The sequence below is a fragment of the Lolium perenne genome, chromosome 4 (genome assembly GCF_019359855.2).
Source record: "Lolium perenne isolate Kyuss_39 chromosome 4, Kyuss_2.0, whole genome shotgun sequence".
Classification (NCBI taxonomy): domain Eukaryota; kingdom Viridiplantae; phylum Streptophyta; class Magnoliopsida; order Poales; family Poaceae; genus Lolium; species Lolium perenne.
Window position 1 is genome coordinate 174,111,977 of NC_067247.2, and position 23,232 is coordinate 174,135,208.

Below are 23,232 nucleotides of genomic sequence, written 5' to 3' on the forward strand. Positions count from 1 at the left end.
CTATTGATCTCTCCGGATTAGTTTTTACTTTTTTTCTCCGTTGTCCCCCACTTCTTCTTCTTCGTTTTGGTCGCTATGGTCAGTTCATCGTCTGTCCGCCGTTTGCAATGGTGCGGGGGCGCCTTCGTGGGTCCGCTTCCCCTAGGGTTCCTCATGTCCATCGGTCCGTCGATGGGGTCGGGTCTGTTGGTGATCGGCCGTGCGGTCGTGCGTCTGTTGGCTGTGGGCGGGGTGGTGCTTCTTCCTCGGCGCGCGGCGGCAATGTCTGTAATTTGCGGGGTCCTGCTGCTCTTTTGCCGCGGGGCGGCGGTGTCCGACGGCGGCGTGGTCGTCCGCGCCTTACGTCCGACTCTGCTTCTACGGCCGCTGGTGATAGTACTCCGGCTGGATCTTCTTCTTCTGGTATGTTTTCTCTTGCTGTTAAATTCTTCAAATTAATCTGTAGTTTTGTTTATTACTTTTTGGCTGATTTCTGTGTAATTTCTTCACTTTTTGATCTATTTTTCTCTCACTCTTTTTTGCCGATTTGTTCTTCTGCTGTTTTGGAATGTCCAGGTCATGCTCTATCGCTGTCTCCTGTGTCTTCTACTACTGCGCAGGCCCGTTGTCGTCGACAAATTAGAATGGGAAAGCGGATCGCTAGTGGGCTGCCTCTAATCAATAAATCCTAGAAAGAAGGTTCAGGTGACAGAATCATTTGTGCTTTCATCCACATATATATAATAACATGCATGTAACTTGTACTTTCTCTCTGGTTCATAATTTTTGCTGTGTTTTATTTTAAATTCAAACTGCAATCCTGACAAGAACTATGAAAACGAGGGAATAGAAAGCAAGAAATATATAGTTCGAAAAAACAGAAATATATACACATAATGCGACAGTAAAATGACTAAGCTGCCCCTAGGAATTCCTACTGTTCCCAACCAAATTGCCATTCCAACCCTTCTTCGGTTACCTTTTCCCCATTCGTCTTACTTGTCGGCGACCGCTCAAACTCCGGCGGGCACCTCATTGTCGGCGTCTTCTGTCCCCTGCTCCCATACATTGCTCCCGCTTTCGCCACATACTTCCCCCTCCTCTCTCCTCCTCGCCGTGCCGGAGCTTGACGGTTCCACCACCGACGGCAATTGCTCCGTTGACCTCTCCATGACTTCATCTTCTCGTCTGCGCATCGAGCACAATGGATATGGGGAAAGTGCGTTCCTCAACAAGTTTCTCTTGGGCGCCCTTTCTCGTGCGCCTCGCCCTCCGGCGTGCCCTCATCTGCAGCAACTCCACCGTGTGCGGTGGCTGCTGTCGGTTCTGGAGGAGGTATGGTGGCCCTCCATGGCCGACGCGGAGCTCGAGAGTGCCATGGCGGTCGGGTGATCTCCATGGATCTGCCTCAAGCTCCATGGCAGCAACGTTACTGGCTGGAGGCGGAGACTCTAAAGATGGAAAAGGAAGGAGGTAGAAGAAGGCGTTTTCGTCCTAGAAATCAGGTGAGTACCGAAGAGTTGCAGTGCGATTCTCTTAAGTCGAGTGTTTCTGTGGCGTCTGTCAAATCAACCCAAGTTGAAGAAGTGCAGAAATGAGATAATTTTGGGCCAAAAATAGGGGGAATCAAGTACAAACTCTCTGACCATAGAAACCGGAGAGCAGAGCAACTATATCAATCACAAGTGCTGTAGAGTGCATAGTTTATAGATGTCATGCCAGTTCTAAATATGCTTTTTCTATAATATTTAACGTTAAGTCAACAGGTAACTGATCTTTCAAGTTCCTGTGCTTGATGCTGTCTCTGTAGGAAAATCTGTATTAAATTACCTAATCTTTATATTTTTCGATATAACCTTTATATACTCCACAGAGACACGCCAATTGATTCGCCTTCATAGTCAATTCTGAAGTCATAATGCAAAGTTGATTCAACTACACGAAACACCACATGCTTCGACTACTATAAGACAGCAGCAAAGGCTATCAAGTCAACTAACCCATTTTGAGATGGATGATATTGGAAGAGAGGCAACCTCATCGTCTCAGCATCCAGATTTACCCTCGTCTGTGAATGATGAGCATTCCGACGAGTTTGAGTTAGAATTGCCAGTGAAACAGCACCAGGATAGTGCTGCAGACACTGATCATGTGCCCGAAAACATGTTCCTTTACAGCAGCAAGTTAGGAGCTTTGAAGAGGCGTCAGTTCTTCGACAATATGCTAAAGAACGTTCAAGATGACCACCATCGTTTCCTGCACAGACAAAAGGAAAGAGTGGAAAGGCAAGTTTTCTTTTGCTGATACAGTTCTTTCTATCTGGTTGAAGATTAAGGTCTATTTATGCAACTGTTGTTTTGCTCAAATCGACAGAGTTGATGTCAAGTTGCCAGCAATAGAGGTGAGGTACAACAATCTATATGTGGAAGCAGAGTGCAGAATTACTAACGGAATTCATCTGCCGACGCTATGGAATAGTACTAAGGGAGTTTACTCAGTAAGACAACTCTTCTTTTCCCAAAAATGCTTCATTGCAGCAGCTGAAGTAAGACAACTCTTGAATTGATTAATTGCTTGTGGTTCAGAACTTTTTTGCATCTGATACATGCTTCCATTACCAGATTCTTGCATATTAGCACACTGTATTACTTAACTGGTTGATATGCTTTCCATAGAAAATAATACTCCCTCTGTCCCGAATTACTTGTCACAGATTTATCTAGATACGACGTGTTGTCAATTTTAAGTAGATAATTCGTGCTCGTGATATTTTTTCACCATATGAAGATAATTTACGTGGACAGATATGCTTGGCCTAGCTTTACTCAGGTAATACGTGTAAAGATCCATGCAAACTACAGCTATATATAGGGTAGATGGCAACTTTAATGGCAGGTATTTTCAGTCATTACCTTGTAGCACAGATAGTATTTAGTGGCATATCTTCTCTTGAAAAGCAATGTAGTGGTGTATACTGATCCGAAGCCAATTGACAGGTTCGGAAATTGAGCAAATCTAATAGATAGTGCATAGTTACGGCTCTAGTTTTTTTTTTCGATAAGGGGAGGGCCCCAGCCTCTAGTGATGTGTTTTGCGTTGTGGTGGGCTATGGATAGATTATATAAACTTACATCCAGCAGTAGAGCATGATGAAGTGGTTTGTACACTAATATACTGGTTAGTTTTTATTCAAGACTTTCCTTCATGTTTAGATAGTTGAGAATCCCTCTGGCTAGACTTTTTTTTTAAATAGTTCCAGCTGTTTTGAGATCCTCTGATTCTGTTGTGTGGGTGGATGAGTTTCATCGGTCCATTTCTGTAAACAGACGGAGAAATGCAGCAACACAACTGACTTGTTTCACTCTCACCTGTAGTTATTTGTTGCACTGAGCCTGAGCGCAGTCGCTAAGATAGTGTTCGTGTTCTCATGTTTGAATCTTGTCATATTTTTCCCTTCGATTGCATTTTGTGCTCCAAGATTGAGTGGTAAACTGTCATGTGCGAGCAAAGATCAATATGGTATCATATCTGCGAGTGCCTTGGTTGTTTTAAGAATAAATAATAGGAAAATTCTCAGGACTAACTTCATTCAACTTGCATGATTTACCAAATCTAAATGGGACATTTTCTCCAAAATTAGCCGAATTTTGATAATTTTGTTCGTGATGTGGTCTCAAAGTTATATGCAAATCTACGGGACATTTACTGTTAATAAGTATTTGAATTATTCATGTAAAAGGTATCATTTCGTTTTTTTATCTACATGGTACTCAAGTACCAGAAAATTTGTGCTAGGATAGTCTTTGTGTGATTGGCTGGGCTTTAAATGTTGTCTAAGACGCATCTGGCTATATTACTATGGCTCAGTTTCGCCCAGAGGTTACGTATTACTGGTAGTCTTGTGTAATAGGCTCCCTGAGGGCCTAGTTTATATGAATAAAGTTTGTTCAATAATGCAATTCCTCTCAATTATCACGAACTGACTACATCAAAAACAGGGCCTTGTAAAGTTGCTGGGTTTAAAGGCAGAAAGAGCATCAATCAACATTCTTGAAGATGTGAGTGGAATCATAAAACCCTGCAGGTATGTTAGATCTCTTAAGCATTTTAGTTGATGGAAAAGAGACCATGAACATGAAAAAATAAAGGTATGGAGTTATTCTACATTCAAAAATAGACTTTAGTATGCCGATTCTACCAGTCCGAACGTGATGTTCTGGTGTTTGATGTGAGCGAGTGGAAGGTTCAATTTAATTGCTTATGTTGCTAGTTCTCGCCATCCTACTTTAAGGTCTGTTTTTATTCCATATGTTCCCATGTTTGTAGATTGACTCTTCTACTGGGACCTCCAGGATGTGGCAAAAGCACTCTGTTGCGAGCTCTCGCCGGAAAACTAGATAAATCTCTAAAGGTACAAACAGAGCCTTCCTTCCATAAACAAGAAACATGCATGTCTTATTTTTGCTTGTCATAAATATATGAACTTTTGTCATAAATATGGAGATATATGTTGTTCTGGTGCTGGACGCATTGCTCATGCACAAGATGCTCTACAAACCGAAGCTGAAGCATGTATCCAAGCCATGACCTTGGCCCAACAGATTGGTATGACAAAAATTATTATTGAGACTGATGCTCAATTGCTGGTTCAGGCTGTTCGCTCGAATGAAGCTGATATTGCACCGAATGGTGTACTTTCCGGGAGATTAAGGCGCTAGCTTTCATTAATTTTCAATCTCCTATTGCCCTCGGGCGTGTAATAAAGTTGCTGACGCTCGATATGGTGCAATGATGGTACTCGAGCCCCAAGCAGTATGGCTGGGTCGAGCTCCTACCTTTTCCCATGGCTGGGTCGAGCCCCAAGCATCTTCAGGACCACAATAGATACATCTATGGTCACATTTGTAAATATCTCAGGAAAATAAATGCATTGTCATTTTGAATGACAATATACTAGCTTTTACAGGTAACAGGAGACATTTCTTACAATGGTTACCAACTCGATGAATTTGTACCTGAGAAAACAGCTGCTTATATCAGTCAATATGATTTGCACATACCTGATATGACAGTGAGGGAAATTTTAGACTTCTCAGCTCGATGTCAAGGTGTGGGTAGAAGACCAGGTAAGTCCATTGGACTCTCACAAAGATTCGTGATCAGAAAAAAGGTGTAACTGAATTTATGTTATCCCTTATTATTTTTTTTACCAAAGAAATACTCGAGGAGGTGAGCGTAAGGGAGAGTGCAGCTGGGATCATACCTGATGCGGACATAGATCTATACATGAAGGTACATATTGTATTCTCCAATTCTCCTCCCATGTACTGGTTGGCACTGTCCTTGCTCAGTTTAAAACTAGGATAGGACTTAAAGACGAGAGAAATGTAATGTGGATCAAATATGACAACTGTCGGAGAACAAAATTTGGTTATGGTAAAAGTAAGCCTTTCATGCTACTGCAGGCAATAGCAGTTGAATCTTCAGAAAGAAGCCTACAAACAGACTACATATTGAAGGTGCGTTGTGCCAAAACATATAACTTGGTGCTTAAGGCAAATAATTAGAGTATCATAGTGTTGATTTATTTCGTAGATCATGGGGCTAGAGATATGCGCAGACACTATTGTTGGGGATGAAATGAGAAGAGGAATTTCAGGAGGGCAGAAGAAAAGATTAACCACAGGTATAGTAAATTCAATATGACTGGGAAATACATTCTCCAAAATCCATTACCGAATAAATAAAAAATTTCACTTTCATTCACCAGCTGAGTTGATTGTGGGCCCAGCAAAAGCTTACTTTATGGATGAAATATCAAATGGTCTGGATAGTTCTACTACTTTCCAAATAATCAGTTGTTTCCGGCAACTGGCCAACATTAGCGAATATACGTTGGTTGTTTCACTTCTTCAACCAACACCTGAGGTATTTGATCTTTTTGATGACCTGATATTAATGGCGAAAGGGAGGATTATCTACCATGGCCCGCGAAATGAAGCACTCAGTTTTTTTGAGGAGTGTGGGTTCAAATGCCCAGAAAGAAAGGGGGTAGCTGACTTTCTCCAAGAGGTAACTGTTCTCGATCATAAAAACAGGTGCAGTAAATAAAAAAATTATATTTTACACGTTCATGAAACCAGTTTTTCTAATTTTGAAATCATTAGATTTTGTCCTGGAAGGACCAGCAACAGTACTGGTCTGGTCCAAATGAATCTTACATATACATTTCACCTGATGAATTATCAAGCATGTTCAAAGAAAATCACATTGGAAGAAAAGTAGAAGAACCATGTATTCCACAGAAAAGCAAGTTCGGCAAGGAAGCTTTAGCACTCAATAAGTACTCATTACAAAAACTGGAAATGTTCAAAGCTTGTGGAGCAAGGGAAGCACTCCTAATGAAAAGGAGTATGTTTATTTATGTCTTCAAAACAGGACAGGTAATATTTCATTGCGAGGCACTCTTTCTTGTACAAAGTAAATCATACGTCCATAGTGAATTTTATCCCTTGGTGCAGCTTGCTGTTGTTGCACTCATGACAATGTTTATGTTCTACCGAACTCGCATGACAACAGACTTAACTCATGCGAATTATTATATGGGAGCATTATATTATTCCCTCTTCATGATTATGCTAAATGGTATACCAGAGATGAGCATGCAAATTGCGAGACTACCAAGTTTTAATAAGCAAAAGAGCTACAATTTCTATCCTTCATGGGCATATGCTATACCAGCTTCAATCATAAAGGTCCCTGTTTCCGTTTTAAATTCACTTGTATGGATATGCATCACATATTATGGTATTGGTTATACATCAACTGTCTCAAGGTAAATAATTCATGGGAAGCTTCTCAATTTTGCATTGCTAAGAACAAACTTTGAAAAACTCTAACATCATTTATTTTTACTCATTATTGTGCTAGGTTCTTCTGCCAGTTGCTGATACTTTGTCTTTTCCATCAATCAGTAACTTCACTCTATCGATTTATGGCTTCATACTTCCAGAGACCTATTACATCTTTCTTCTATGTTTTTCTTGTCGTATTTCTATTGCTCGTGTTTGGAGGCTTCATTCTTCCCAAATGTAAGATTGTTGCTCATTGAGTGCATAGAAACCATGCATATCAATCGAAACAGTGTTTGATACATTTTTGTTCCAGCCTCAATGCCAGGATGGTTAAACTGGGGATTTTGGGTTTCTCCATTGGCATATGCACAAATCAGCATAGCTATTAATGAATTCCTATCGCCGAGATGGCAAAAGGTGAAAACACATTTTTTTCTTCAAATAAACAAATGAGTGTGATTAGCTACTATCGAGCATCTAACATCATTGTTACTTGTACCTTTTCAGGAAACTATACAAAACATCACAATTGGGAACGAAGCCCTGATTAATCATGGGCAATATTACAGTTGGTACTTCTATTGGATATCTGTTGGAGCACTGTTAGGATGTATTATTTTATTTAATACTGCTTTTGGATTGGCACTAACTTACATAACACGTAAGTTCACTGCTAACAACACAAAGTGCATTTATGTTAAAATAGAGCTCCAGGGTACCTTGACACCATGACTTGAAATACACTGTATTATGATAATGCACTTCTTTTGGAAATTTCAGTTTTACAGTATATTACCGCTTATGGCCAAAGTTTCAAATATCAACTTAAATTCAAATATTTTGAGGTGTATTCATCCACATACCTAGCAGATTTACATGTATATGCTATGCCAGTACATCAATCAAACAACCAATCAAAAGGCAAACTATGATTTAAATTTTTATTCAAACTGTTTATAATTTAATTAAATGTAATACCGACACATTTTGATGCAACATATATCAGCAAAACTATTTTCTGCAGCACCAGTGTGGCTGGCGATCCAGATTTCAATTGCACTAAATGTGGGCAATGTTTCTCAGAAATTTCAATTTCAAAGTTTATACTTGGATAGTTCATAGTTGATATAATTATTGGATATATGCTAAAGTCTTTCGAAATAGCCATTGAGTTCAAAGAAGTTGAGGATTACTCATCCACATATCAAGCAGATTTATGAGTACTCGCCTATTGCCTAAAATCGATAAAAAGGAAACTAAACTTTGAATGTTAGTTCAAACTTGTTTCCAGTAATTTCTAATCAACTTAAACATGATACCCAGAATAATTGAAAATTCATGCAACATACCTGCATGAAAACTTCTGAATTTGAGTATGGTGCCTGGAGTCCCGGATACCATGGAGACCCTGTTAATGTCACAATAGACATGTATTTTCTTCTGAATTAGGCTATACTTTTGACAATTTCAGCTATAGAAGCAAGTCATGGAAGCACTCCTAGAAAGAGCTTATATCAACGGCAGGAAAAAGATCTTGTCCAAAAAGAATTTGACGATCATTCAAATACTCCCAAGGAAGGTAAAAATGTAAACATATCAATATTAATCAATAATAAGAATTGGAGATTAAGAAGAATGAAGTTAATAGACGTTTTAAAAGAAAAATGCACTTGTCTTCAAACTATTCTTGCAGCAAAGATGGCTATACCTGTTACGCAACTTGCAATCACATTCTGTGATCTGAACTATCATGTTGATACCCCACCGGTAATTAAGCAAGATCCCCTTGTTTATTTGATTTTCACAGTTTTGTTTATTGCTTGCCTGCTTCGTATTTTGTAATGGGGGTATTTACAAAATGTATCATCTTACAGGAAATGCTGAAACAAGGCTATCCAGGAAGAAGACTTCAACTACTTGAAAGCCTGACAGGTGCATTACGTCCTGGTGTACTTTCTGCATTAATGGGTGTCAGTGGAGCCGGGAAGACAACTCTGCTAGATGTATTAGCAGGAAGGAAAACAGGAGGTTATATCGAAGGGGACATAAGAATAGGTGGATATCCCAAGGTGCAAGAAACGTTTGTTAGAATCTTGGGTTACTGCGAGCAAGTCGACATACATTCGCCACAGCTTACAGTTGAAGAGTCGGTTACTTATTCTGCTTGGCTTCGTCTGCCTTCTCAGGTTGATGAGAAAACAAGATCGGTATGTCCCCTGGAACATCACAAAAACGTATTGATTTCAATAAGTCAGGCACCTAAGAGATCGACAAATTAGCCATTTTTCCTGTTTTTCCTTCTGTGTAGGAATTTGTTGCTGAAGTTCTTAAAACTGTTGAACTAGATGAAATAAAAGATGTCTTAGTTGGGACGCCACAGACAACTGGAATATCCATGGAGCAGCGAAAGAGGCTAACTATTGCAGTCGAGCTTGTGTCAAATCCATCAGTCATACTAATTGATGAACCAACAACAGGATTAGATGCAAGGTCAGCAGCAATTGTTATTCGTGCTGTTAAAAGTATTTCTGAAACAGGAAGGACAGTAGTATGTACTATCCATCAGCCTAGCACTGAAATTTTCGAGGCATTTGATGAGGTAACTTTGGCTTCTATAATTTCTTGTATACTACAAACATGATGGACACATTTTTTTTGCCGGAGTTAGTAAATAAAATTCATTGCAATTAGGATGAAAAATAGCTTTCACCTTCAAAGATAGCCATGATAGCTGTGCATTTGTAGCCATCAGAAATAAAAGCACGTGTATTTGGTTATAGATTGCGGTTTTTGTTCAAGTAAATTAAAAGTACAAAACAAAATACAATGTAAAGTTGCAACATAAGCCCTTCAACTATTTCAATTAGCGCAACCAAGCCCTTGAAACTGCAAAAAAATACCGAGAAAACTCAAAGCTTGTGTTTCTTTGTATCAAAAGGCGAAATGTTTTACAAGTCTAGCGGCTGGTTGCAGTGGTTTTGCGAGGAACTAATTTATATCCACCTCGGGATTACAAGGTGAAATTCAGTTGCGTGTGCAAAAGCGCAAGCATTAGGCTCATCTTTGATTGTGCGTAGGAGTTGATTCCCATCTGGTCGTTTCCGCTCCAAAATTTCGTTGCTTCCAAAGTACCCAACAGATCAGCAGCACTATGCTTGACATCTTGTTGCGCAGTGTTTCTGACGTGGCCAGTTTCGCCGTCCTCCACCTGTCGACATTAATGCCTGTCGATCAACCCTCGTTGGCGACTGGTGGTGTTGCAGTTGATTGTATCAAGGACAGGACTTCCTGCCAGGCAATCCTTGAGAATATACATCCAATGAGGAGATGGTTGCATCTCTCTGGAGCCTGATTGCAGAATGGCAAGCAACTGGGTGGTCCATGCCGTGCCGCTCCAAGCGTTTGGCTGTCCAGCACCGGTTAACTAGAAGAACAATTTAACTGAAACTGCAGTTTGGTTCCCTCAACTGTTCAGTTTTGTGCAGAGAAGCCCTTCAAGTTTATGAAAAGTTCAATTAAATACAAAATAAAACCACCATCATCCATCATTTGCAGCGGAGTCCGTTGTCATCTTAACCAAAATATGATTAAGGGAAAAATACCCTTACAGACTGTCACAGGTTCATTGTTACATCAAATAAATTACACTCCAAGGACATGATTGCACAAACTTGATCCGTCTGAGTGCTTTTATACTGCAACTTATATGCCAGTTTAGTTTCCTAAAGTATATGTTATGTAAAGAGACGTATCTATATATTGTTTAGGTCCCAATTTTTTTTGTTTGGAATAACCAAACATAGTAAACTGAAAATCTTCTTTTCTTCAGGCTAGTACAAAGTTTCCTTTAAAGCATTGATAATTTTTTTGCAGCTCATATTAATGAAAAGTGGTGGGAAAATAATCTACAATGGACCAATAGGAGAGCAGTCCTGCAAAGTGATTGAATATTTTGAGGCAAGTTTCATGAACCAATTTCCTCATATGTATTTGTATTTCTTGATAATACATTTTTACTGGTTCTATTGAATTTGAAGAATATTAAACATGAGTTGTGGTTCATTGTTTTTTCACCAATTGATGATTTATGGTACTGCAACAATTTTGTAAATGGTTTGAATATATCTTCATTCCTTGTGCGCATAAAAAAAAGTCATTTTGGAAGTTTTCTTGGGCCCCAACCTGTTCCTGGCCATTTTCTGGTGTATGGTGTATTTTCGATCAGTGCTGTTTTAAAGTGAATTATTGCCTCCATTTAGATATGGATTCAAGGAGGATCTCTGATTCAGTCTTTATTTATTTATTTTGGGCATATCTGGTTCTCTGTTTCAGTGTTTTGAGAGAAGAACCATGTCGTAGCATTCATGTACCATGAGTGAGACAACTTAGATGTGTGTGCAGGGAGGTTCTAACAGAGTGAACTTCTGTTTGTTTGTATCGATAGAAATTTTCTGGTGTCCCCAAAATAAAGAACAACTGCAACCCGGCCACTTGGATGTTGGACATAACATCGACATCAATGGAGGTTCAACTTAGTATAGACTTTGCGACTATGTATAAAGAATCATCATTGCGGAGGTATGTAATTTTGTCTCAAATTTAATGAGCAAAAGGGAATACATGGATAGCCATAACCAAACAATTTTGAATCAATTTTTTTTTTACGAAACAAAACATCTCAATTTGAATTGTGAAGGGATTATAAGTTACTTTTCTGCAGAGACATGGAAGAGCTTGTTGAGAAGCTAAGTAGCCCATTACCAAATTCAGAAAATCTATGTTTCGCCAATCGTTTCCCACAGAATAGCTGGATCCAACTTAAAGCTTGTTTGTGGAAACAAAACATAACATACTGGAGAAGTCCTCGATATAACTTGATGCGTATAGTGATGGCAATAATATTAGCCCTGTTCGTCGGAGTATTGTTCTGGAAGCACGCAGAAATATTGTAAGTCCACAATTCTACTATGTACAATATTGCACATTATTTAACCTGGAATGCTTCACCATAGACCATTGTTGTCGAAGTATCTAACATACTCAATAGATTAGCATCTGACCTTTTTCCTATCAATTCTAAGGAACAACGAGCAGGATCTATTGAATGTATTTGGTGCCATGTATACGGGTGTCATAAACGTAGGTGCTTTTAATGAGTTGTTAGTCATACCATTCAGTACAGTGGAGCGCACTGTAATGTATCGCGAGAAATTTGCAGGAATGTACTCCTCTTGGTCATATTCATTCTCACAGGTGAGATACGTATCAAAAATTCGCAAGCGAAGTAAAATATATACTGAAAGTACTAACTTTCAATTTTCTTCACATTCTATAGGCTGCCATTGAGATACCCTATGTATTTATCCAAGTGCTACTGTATACGTTGATAATTTATCCATCAATTGGTTATTATTGGACAGCACACAAACTCCTATGGTTCTTCTACACCACATTCTGTTCAGTTCTCTCCTATGTTTACATTGGCTTGCTTCTTGTTTCACTAACCCCCAATGTTGAAGTTGCGACTATACTGGCATCATTATTCAACAACGTGCAATCACTGTTCTCAGGTTTTGTTTTACCTGCACCTGTAAGTCAGAATATATCCGAACATCATGAGATTTTACAGTTTTTTAGATGTAAAATATCATTATTTTTACCGGTGAAAATCAGATTGGCCAAAACAAATATATATACCAACCGAAAAGTAACTTCCAATGTTAGACCTTTGGCCACTTTTCGGTAGCACACCAATGTTAATTCAATTTGGCAAGATTTTTATATTGCGGTTATATTGTGGAAATTACCTTTTATGTAAATCAGATAGGGTATGGAGGAAAAGACTTGCCCCCACAGAGTTATATTCAATGGAAGAATCATATTATTATTCAAGCGTTAGTGGTACATCCCTGAACATAGGAAAGCACTAACACTCATTTCGATTCACATTGCAGCGAATCCCGAAGTGGTGGTTTTGGCTTTACTATCTCACCCCTACGTCTTGGGTACTCAATGCTCTCTTGACATCCCAGTACGGGAACATAGAGAAAGAGGTCGAAGCATTCGGAGAAACTAAAGCGATTTCGGTCTTCTTGAAGGACTATTTCGGGTTTCATCAAGACAAGTTGAGCCTAGTAGCTGTTGTTCTCATTGCCTTTCCCTTTGCGATCGTAATTCTGTTTTCTTTGTCAATTGAGAAATTCAATTTTCAAAAGAGGTAAGCATGTGATGTTCCAACATATTTCAAGTCGTATCCTGTCACAAGTACAAGTACTTAAACATTATTCCTCCAACTACGGAATGGAAAATAAGAGAACCTATTGGATGGCTACCTTGTCAAATCTGATGGTTAAGCCACATAATAACTCCTGTGCTAACTATGCTCGTAAGTTGTGATCTTTCTGCTTGACTGTTTGGATGAAAAAACAATCCATGTGCTGAAGTATCTCCGTTCCAAAAGGATTTGACTAATCTGGCATGCATTGGATTATGGAATGCAACAACCAAAAATGATAACCGACAGAATGAACAGAGAATTCATAAAGCCAGCATAACCTGGGGCGTAGATAACATTATGTCATTATGTGATGCCTTGGATTGTTTGGCCCTTTTAAATTAGGAATTTGCACATACATCAGGCATGTGATTTATATACTACCATGCTTATATACGGGATTGTGTATGTGAACCACTCACACACACAAGAACAGCGAGAGCGGGGCGATTCTATGTTGGCCCAGACTCAGCAGTACTCTCGCCGATCTAATACCAAGCACAGCCCCTGCCGCCGAGTGCTCTCTGACGACGCTGACGATGAGTTCCGACGAGACACACGCACGTACTCGATACCTTCCGCACACGCACGTATACTGCAGATAGGCTGATCGAATCTTTGAGCAGCTAGCTACTATCACGTACGCACAACATCAAAACAGGTTATAGCCACAGGTGCATATCGCACCTTGGTTTCTTTGTATTGATTCAACTCACGGTGTAGTTTACAAAGCTAGGTATACACGCACTTATATATGCCAGGACTTGCTATCCTACTCGAACTACCAGTACGAGTCGTGACTAGATCCACTCCTATACAAATACGTATCCAAGCAATTCTACTCGTACACGTGATTGCTTGGTGTCGTGCCGGAGCCGGAGTGCTTATTTCTAACAATCACCCCCTAAGCACGACGTGCACTTCATTTCGACCTGGGTCCCAAATGCGCCAGCTGCTTCCCGCAGGCGTCTTCCTCGGCATTGCCTTTGCCGCTCCTCGTGGCACCCAAGCCACCGATTTTACCTTCGTCGGTTTCTCCTTGGTTTGACGCCGATCTTCCTTGTCCGCGTCTTCCGTCTTCACCAGTTTCTCGATGAACACACATTGCTTCGTGTGCTTCATCTTCACCGGTTTATTTACCGTCCGAAGTTTCTTCTTCGGATAGTAGTCTAACACGTGTCGCATGCGTGCTCGTGTCGGTCGTAGTCGTCTAGTCTCCAGTGCAGTCGGAGATAGCACGACGTACTCTTCTGCGCCCGACATCGCGCTCATCACTTCAGTTTCCGAACCTTCAGGTCTTGGCGAAGTAGGCGCACCATCTGAATCTAACATTTTTCTTGGTGCCTCACCTTCAGATAATGCAAAGCTGCATATTGGACTTCTATGCAACGATGCAAAGCTAGCTAGCCTGACGTACAAGCTAGCCTCACGTAAGCACCTGGACGGATTCTCGGAAACACACAACACACGTGAAGACCATGGATCAAACTCTCGTGCCCAATCTTGACGTGCTTGACTTTCTGACCTTACAAGGTCGTAGCTTGCTGGCGATTCACTTCCAGCCGCTGGCGACGTGAGAGCACAGCTCGCGTCCGGTTTGGGATTGCTGCTAGTTCCTCCTGAACCAGTACAACATCCTGGCGACTTGCCTCTGCTCGGTCCAGCTTCATGCGGTGGTGCAGCTCCACTCGAGCTGCTTGCAACAGCAACATCCGACCCACCTGGCCTGCTCCGCTGGCCACGAAGCCCACCTGTCTGGGCCTCATCTTGTCCCTCAGACCGATCTCCCCAAGCTGGGCTGCTTCCGCTGCTTTCTGGCCTTCTCGCTGAACTGCTAGGTGGCGTCCCGTTCGGCCCTCCTAGCCAACTCGGGCTGCCTGATCGAGCACCTCCTGAGCTGTTGCGTGCCCTCCCGTGCGGAGCTCCTGTCTGCGTGTGCGACACTGGCATCGATGCCAAGTCGCTCCCTGGGCTGCATGGAGCTGGCGATGCACCACGTGCTGGCAACGCAAGATCAACACTCACGTCTGCTTCTGGACTACCACGTCCTGGTGATGGTCCAGCGTGGCCTCCAAGCGGGGCTTGAGCACCACCGATCGCCCCTCCTGATACTTCGTCCGCCGTGCTGGTGTAGCCACCTCCTGGTGGATCTTGGACGGGCCCTCCTGGCCGAGCGCCTCCAAACGTAGCATTTGGACCTGCAGCTCGACGTTCCGATGTTCCACCTTCTGTATTGGCAGCGCCGTGAGTTTCAGCTCTTTGATCATCTGCATGTTCACCATCACTGTACACAACAGTGAAAATCTCTTCCGGTTCCGTGGAGTCCCAAATCCATGATAGGTCTTCCTCAAAGACTACGTCACACGCGACAATCACCTTGTTCGTCGAGGGATTGCACAAACGGTATGCTCTCGAGCCTTCTTCATAGCCAGTCATGATCATTGGAGTACTCCGGTTCGCCAATTTCCTTTTATGGCTGGACACCGTCTTGACATGCGCCACACACCCGAAGGTGCGAAGATGATCAACCGAGGGCTTACGTCCGTACCATGCTTCGTACGGAGTCCCACCAACCATACTCCTAGTTGGCGTCCTGTTCAGCAGGTAGACAGCCGTGTTGACGGCCTCACCCCAGAACTTTCCTGGCAAGCCTTTGCTCTCCATCATGCTTCGTGCCATGGCCACCACCTTATGCTTCAATTCACCACCCCGATCTATGCGTAGGGACTTTTTCGCCCTCGCCTTGACCTCTCTAGCTTCCTTGATCTTCTCGAATGCTTGTCTAGCTTGATCCTTACTTTTCAGCAACACAATCCACATATATTGGCTGTGATCATCCACCACAAGCATGAAGTACTCATTGCCGGACGGGGTTGCGGGTGAAATTGGACCGCATATATCGCCATGAACGAGCTCCAAAGCTTCACTTGCCTCATCCGTGGTTTCACGTGGAAACGGGGAACTCCGTTGCTTCTCGACGACACCTTCGTCGCATAGCTTTTCCACGTGATACACACACGGTAGACCGTGATCCATCACAATCTCCGTAGCCGGTGATGGAGGAGGTAGCTCCTCCTTGTCCTTCTGCTCGCATACTTCGAGCATCAGCATCATCGGTCCATCATCTCCTTCCTGGGCGATGAGAGCCCTTTCCTTCGGCTTCGGTGGTTTCCGGCAATCAACCTTGAAGTGACCAAGCTCGCCGCAGTTATGGCATCTTACTTTCTTGATGTCAAACTTCCTCCTCGGCGGAGCGTCGTCCTCGTTCTCCCCTGCGATGTACTTTTTCGCTGGGCGAGAAGCTTCTTCATCACTTCTTATGTCATATGCCTTGTCGCCCTTCTCTTTGGCGACCACCGCCTGCCACTGGGCACGGGTAAGCATAACGTGCTCTTCCGGTACCACATCACCATAGGTGATCTTCATCCGCTCGTCATGAGCCTTGAACCGTCCAACTAGATCATCCATCGTGAGAGTCTTGAGATCGACGCACTGCTCGATCGCCGAAACAACGGGCAAGTAACGCGGCGGCGCCGCGCGAAGGAAACGCCTTACGATCGAGATCTCCTCGAGCTTCTCGTCGAGCGCGCGAATCCCATTGACCAATGTAGCGACCCTCGAAGCGAAGGCGTCCAGCGTCTCATCTTCTCCCATCTCCAGATTCTCGTACTTCTTCTGCAAGGTTTGTAGGGCCGCCTCGCGGACGCGCTCGTGACCAAGATTTAGCGTCTTGATCGTCTCCCACGCCTCCTTTGCAGATTTCTTCGAGATCAGGTGCTGCTTCACGTCCATCGGCATCACCGAGCAGATGGCCGTGAGTGCCCGCCGGTCCTTGCGGTACTCCGACGCGCCCTTCTTGAACTCGTCGCCGCCTGGATCGATAGCTTCCCAGATTTCGTTGGACTCGAGCGCCCACATCATCGTGGTCGCCCACACCGTGTAGTTGTCGCGGATGTACTGCGGGTACTGCATTGGCACCGGCGCCGCGGCGCTGGAAGACTCGCCCACTCCCTTCGTCATGACCTCCCGTTACTAGGAGATCCTACGAGGCTCTGATACCAATTGTTGGCCCAGACTCAGCAGTACTCTCGCCGATCTAATACCAAGCACAGCCCCTGCCGCCGAGTGCTCTCTGACGACGCTGACGATGAGTTCCGACGAGACACACGCACGTACTCGATACCTTCCGCACACGCACGTATACTGCAGATAGGCTGATCGAATCTTTGAGCAGCTAGCTACTATCACGTACGCACAACATCAAAACAGGTTATAGCCACAGGTGCATATCGCACCTTGGTTTCTTTGTATTGATTCAACTCACGGTGTAGTTTACAAAGCTAGGTATACACGCACTTATATATGCCAGGACTTGCTATCCTACTCGAACTACCAGTACGAGTCGTGACTAGATCCACTCCTATACAAATACGTATCCAAGCAATTCTACTCGTACACGTGATTGCTTGGTGTCGTGCCGGAGCCGGAGTGCTTATTTCTAACATTCTAGGCCAACGACGGCTGACCATAGTGCTGCCGGCGTGGAGCAATGAGGCTTCGGGGTCTAGGTTCTCCTGCCTCGGCGCGCTTGACGTGGCCCTGTCTGGTGTGGAGGATCTCGGCGCTGATGGCGTCTTCGTTCAGGTTGCGCTCGACGCCATGGATGAGGAAGAACCGCCTTGACCTTCTTCGCCGGTCGTTCGCCGTTCTCGGTCCTCTTCATTCGGATGCGGAGCTTCTGCAGGAGTTCTGGGCGGACGCGGGATTCCCTTCTATGGCCAGCCGTTTTTGGGAGAGAGGTTCTCCATCATGCTCAGGTGAGTGGCCTATGCCTCCAAGGCTGATCACGCCAGCGCCCATCCTTGGTCGTTTGACGTTTCCGCCTGCTCCGGGTATCATGACGTCGTTAAGGGTGGTCAGACACTACAGGAATGGCGCACTGCGACGGCTAAAAGTCAGGCCTGTCAACGTATGGGCCTCCAGGCCAGCCCACTAAAAGGACTGTTAGCGTAGTGATGTCCTCGGTGTAGGAAACGCTACACTGACGCCTGCCCTCACCCCTCAGCACATCGCGGGCCGTCGGCATAGATCCGTGCATGTGGTCTACCAAACTTAAGCCGTGATGGCGCTGTCACGGCGTCAAGGCTACGCCGACGACCACCCTCGGCATAGCCTTCTCCTTTTTTTAAACTACGCCGACGGCCGCCCTTGACGTAGAGGTTGAATTTTTTCCCTCCCCGCACCCACCCTGGATCGCCTTTTTAACTTTCAACTGAATGATAGAAAATGATAAAAAAATCCTTCGAGATGTCCATATGTTATGTCATCTAGTTGCAAGAGAATTTAACAAAAAATGAATTTCGATCTTTTTTACAAAATTGCGTCATGTATCGGTAAAACGCCTTTTTTGGTTGCATACGAAGTCGGGAAAAATGTATAATATATCCAATGACCGTGGGAAAAAGTTACATCCGAATTCACCCGGGTTTACCAGGTTAGACGATTTTTAGATTCTCAAAATTCCAAATAAAAATATGAAAGAAGGAAGATTTTAGTTTTTGCCAGAAATTCAGGGTATTTTTTTAAAAAGAAAAAGAAAAATTGCATCCTCGAAAGGGTTAATAGAATTGATATGGTAGTATTATCAACAATATTTCGTGCTCAACCGGAAGAAACCAAGATGTTAAACGTGCTAGGGGTAGAGGATGGGTGACCCGGGTGGGAAGTTTAACTATGAGGTGTAACTTGACCTAAGATTAAGTGTAGTGTTAGAATTAAAATGATCCATGTGAGAGACAAAGAAAATATGAAAAAAAGATTGAAAAAAAAAAACAAAAAATTGAAGTTAACGGACAGGACGGCTGACCTGCGTCGAGGGCCGCTATTGGCATATAGGGCTACGCTGAGGGCACACGTGTCTCTGCCGAGACGGACCTTCCCCGAGGAGCTATATCGATGGTGGCCCTGAGCGTAGACTACACCAACGGTCTTTTAAGGCTATGCTGAGGGCTCGGGGCGGGGCGTACCGTGCCATTATTGTAGTGAGAGTGCTGGGATAGGGCTTTCCCTAGCACGTCGTCTACGTCACGTACCGCCTCGATTCGATCTCCCTCTGCTTCGTTGCTCGATCCTCTCCACCGCTCGGTCACGTCGCCTTCGTCCTTGCAATCTGCCTCAAGTTCGCCACCGCCTTAGGCCTTATTTGGTGCAAGAGTATTTCTGTGTATTAAGAGGTGTTTCATGGAGAGTTTTTGGTGAAAAATTACCTTCACAAAATACTCTTCATCTTCTTAATACTCATTATACTAGCGCGTGCAGCAGCTGATTGAAGGACGGTGCCAGCACTCTGCAGGTTTCGCGTGTGAACACACGCTGCTGTGGATGCATGTGGTGGACCCCGCCGTGATCGTGCTCAAATGTACAGCATGTGAACACAGCGCAGTACAGCATGCTCCTTCTCGTGTGAACACGGCGCTCAACTGCATGTGAACACGGTGCTCAACTGCATGCTTCTTCTCGTGTGAACACTGCTCAACTGCATGCTCCTTCTCGTGTGAACACGCGCTGGGCAGAGCAGGTTGCACTCAACTCTGCTAGGATGCGCATGAGTTCGCAGCGTTCGCCGAGTGTAAAAAACGCGAATGGTAGCTCGCGTTTTGATCCCCTTTTGACCCGACGTGTTTTAGGGTCAAAACTCAGTATTACTCCATTCAATACTCTTCAGCCAAACAGCTAGGTTAGCAGATTTGAGAGCACTTATTTAATTACACTGGGATTATACACCTAAAAACCGGTCAAAACTCCCTGGCCAAACAAGGCCTTAGAGTTCGCCCTCGGCGTCCGTGGCCGGCAACAGGCCGGTCTTCATCAACCGGCTCCGTCCTTCGTTCAAGGCCGAGCCTCCGGGTCCAGGATGGTGCTGGGCCAAGTTCTGCCGATGCTTCAAGGTGGGGTACATCTCAGCAGCATGCGGGAGGAAGCATTGCCTAAAGCGATTCCGGGTGGGCGGACCCATTAGTCGTTGGCTCGCTGAAAAGAAAATAAGCTGTCCTCTACTCCGTTCAACCATAAACTACTTCGGTGAGAAGAAAGGTCGAATCCCACATGTACATGGCCGTGGCCCAACTTAGTCTTCCACGTGTGCGTGCGTTAATATCCTCTTGCTCGAATTTGAAATCAAAAAAGAAAATATACAAGGTAGAAAAACCAAAAAAACCAAAAAAAACTAGTGAAAATTCACCGGAAAAAACTAAACCAAAATATTCAAGAAAGATCATAAAACCGATAAAGGCAGAACACATGTATATGGACTTAGTCTTCCACGTATGCGTGCGTTAATATCCTCTGCGATCTATAGGAATTTTCGGTGCACCCCGAAAAACTTACTCTCCGCCCAGCAGCAGCACGGACTAACGACCACACGCATATGGGAGAGAGCGGGCCGTGGCCCATCTAGGGTGGTCTTTTCATTTTTTTATTTTTTTTCTTTGGTTCTTCGCTCGTTTTGGTTGTTTTTTCTCGGATTTCGTTTTTCTCTTTCGTTTTTCTTTTTCTGGTTTCCTTTTTTTTGGTTTTTCTGTTTTCCCTATTCTCCTTTTTTCCTTTTTTTGAACATTCTTTTCAAATTCGAGAAAAAATTTAAATTCGAGCAAATTTTCAAATTGAAGCATTTTTAAAGCTTGAGAAATTTCCAAATTGGAGCAATTTTCAAATTCGAGCAAATTTTCAAATTTAATTTTTTTGTAATCATATTTTTTAATTTGAATATTTTAAAAACAGCTTTTTAAAATAAAATTTAAAAATGTTCAAAATAAACAAATTTGGAAATATTCACTCAAATTTTGTATAGTTTGAAAAAAATTAGGTTTCAAATTTGTTCAAATTTAATTTTATTTCAAGTTTCGGTTTTTGTTTAAATTCAAAAAATTCCAGGTTTTAATTTTGTTCGGATCGTGATGAATAGGCGCGCCAGGTGCAGTCGGGAAAACCTATTCATCGCTTCGTCGCGGGGCGTATTAACTTCTGCACGCATGCGATAGCTCGCGGGCCGCGAGGCTCTCAGGCAATTTCTGGCCGGTTTTCTTTCGGTTACTTGATTGTTTTTTAAAAAATTTGAACATATTTTGAAATATGAACATTTTATATTTTTTAACAAAAAATGAACAAATTCCTTTTTTGAAGTTTTTTTTGAGAATTTTTTACAACAAATTTTTTTGAGCATAAATATTTGTGGAATTTTTTAGCAATTTTTTTGGAACAATTTTTATTTCAAATATGATAATTTTTTGCTAAAAATAAAATTTGAACATTTTTCAAGCCTCGCCTATATGGAAACATGGTGACCTTACCTCACCTATCACAAGCATCTGCACGTCGCCGACCACTTGGCACCGTCGTTCACGCCGGTCACAAGCATCACCACATCAGTGACCACGAAGATAAAACACCACCATGGCACCGTCATTCACGCCTGTCACAAGCATCACCATGTCGCCGACCACGAAGCTGAATACCACCATGACACCGTTGTGCACGTAAGTCACAAGCATCACCACGTCGCCGACCACGAAGACCAACACTACCATGACACTGCCGGTTACGCCGGTCACAAGCATCACCACGTCGCCGACCACGAAGACGAACACCACCATGGCACCGCCGTTCACACCTATCACAAGTATCACCATATCGCCGACCACAAAGCTGAATACCACCATGACACGGCGTTCACGCCGGTCACAAGCATCACCACGTTGCTGACCACGAAGACGGACACCACGATGACACTGTCTTTCACGCCCGTCACAAGCATCACCGTGTTGCCGACCACGAAGTTGAATACCACCATGGCACCACAAGTCACGTCGGTCACAAGCATCACCACGCCACCGACCGCGAAGATGAACATCACCATGCCGTCACCACCATGGATTATCACCTCTCACTTCTCACCTATCATCACCACGTCGCCGTCCATGAAAATAGCAAGTGAGAAGTTGAGCAAAAGTACTCCAAAATATACTGACACATACGTACGAATTAAAGTATACCAGCGAGTCATTTATCCATCCATCTATATCCACCAAAACAAAAACCTTTCAACATGAAAGTCTTCGGAATGGTGAGGTGAACCTACTACTCAAAGGAAATTTTCAAACGATTGAGCATGTGCGATGAATTTGGCAAAATTTGCTCAAAAGTTCATACACGAAATTGGTGATTTACGACTGACAAAACTCGGAACTGAGAATGTCGGAATTGATTCATATCATCGACACACATCTTTTGCATATACAAGTTATTTTGATTCGGGGTATGGTTGTTTTGATTTGAAGAGAGGGTGTGTGGAGTAGTTTAAGGAGAATCAGCATAACCTCCTCCAAGTATGAATGTTGGAGTGAAGAGAACGTGCTTGCACCGGTAGAAAGGGCCGATTCAGTCGTTTCTCTAGAGCTTGGCCCTCATGTGATACAAGAACGTAGAGGAGCTAGGCAATCAAATGGACCAAAAATTACTGGCCCAGTATGAGCCAACGGTTTTTCATGCTACCAAGCAGCCTCTAAGAGTAAGTACAATAAGATCCAGTCAGCTAGCTACAAGAGATAAAATAATATATTAATGAAAGAGTTTAGGGAAGATTGGTTTTGGGTGAGTTGCACGGCACAAACCGGCCGGCCTCCATATGATGTATATATATATAGGAGATTACAAGAGTTACATGATTACACGTTACAACACCTAATACGTAACAAACACGTATTCTATCACCCTCCCTCGATCTCAACTGGTTGAGACAAGTTGAGATTGTGCCTACAATGTACATACAGCGGCAAGGGAAGAGGCTTGGTGAAGATATCTGCAACTTGATCCTTGGAGGAAATAAATCGAATCTGGAGCTGTTTCCGAGCCACACGTTCACGAACAAAATGGAAGTCTACCTCAATGTGCTTCGTTCGCGCGTGGAAGACTGGGTTCAATGATAAATATGTAGCACCAATGTTATCACACCACAACACTGGCGGTTGAGCTTGAGGACGACCAAGCTCTCGTAGCAACGACTGAACCCAGACAAGCTCCGTTGTAGCATCCGCAAGAGCTTTATACTCAGACTCCGTACTCGACCTG

The 23,232-nt window shown here is 43.2% G+C and overlaps 1 protein-coding gene across 6 annotated transcripts; it reads left to right on the plus strand.

The window, feature by feature from the left end:
* The first annotated feature begins 731 nt into the window (after positions 1–731).
* LOC127294636 (ABC transporter G family member 50) lies at positions 732–13,235 on the plus strand. Of its 6 annotated transcripts, none has more exons than XM_051324493.2 (25): positions 742–1,484; positions 1,853–2,264; positions 2,353–2,476; positions 3,978–4,063; positions 4,306–4,390; positions 4,946–5,105; positions 5,195–5,271; positions 5,445–5,498; positions 5,575–5,665; positions 5,750–6,051; positions 6,147–6,422; positions 6,501–6,814; positions 6,910–7,070; positions 7,147–7,250; positions 7,341–7,494; positions 8,305–8,412; positions 8,527–8,600; positions 8,708–9,040; positions 9,142–9,432; positions 10,707–10,790; positions 11,278–11,411; positions 11,554–11,781; positions 11,915–12,086; positions 12,169–12,423; positions 12,788–13,235. In XM_051324493.2, the coding sequence occupies exons 2-25, from the start codon at positions 1,990–1,992 to the stop codon at positions 13,052–13,054; spliced, it is 4,209 nt and encodes a 1,402-aa protein (XP_051180453.1). In that variant the 5' UTR covers positions 742–1,484; positions 1,853–1,989; the 3' UTR covers positions 13,055–13,235. The 6 variants fall into 6 exon arrangements, with proteins under 6 accessions (XP_071675011.1, XP_051180453.1, XP_051180455.1 ...); XM_051324495.2 differs by having other exon boundaries at positions 2,157–2,264; XM_051324496.2 differs by having other exon boundaries at positions 2,160–2,264.
* Positions 13,236–23,232: the final 9,997 nt, after the last annotated feature.

What these genes read in the sequence shown, in the direction of transcription:
- LOC127294636 (XM_051324493.2), top strand. Translation starts at nt 1,990, where the DNA reads ATGGATGATATTGGAAGAGAGGCAACCTCATCGTCTCAGCATCCAGAT. An exon ending in GGAATCATAAAACCCTGCAG is followed by an intron (nt 4,064 to 4,305) that starts GTATGTTAGATC and finishes CCATGTTTGTAG; the next exon opens with ATTGACTCTTCTACTGGGAC. An exon ending in GGCACTAACTTACATAACAC is followed by an intron (nt 7,495 to 8,304) that starts GTAAGTTCACTG and finishes TGACAATTTCAG; the next exon opens with CTATAGAAGCAAGTCATGGA.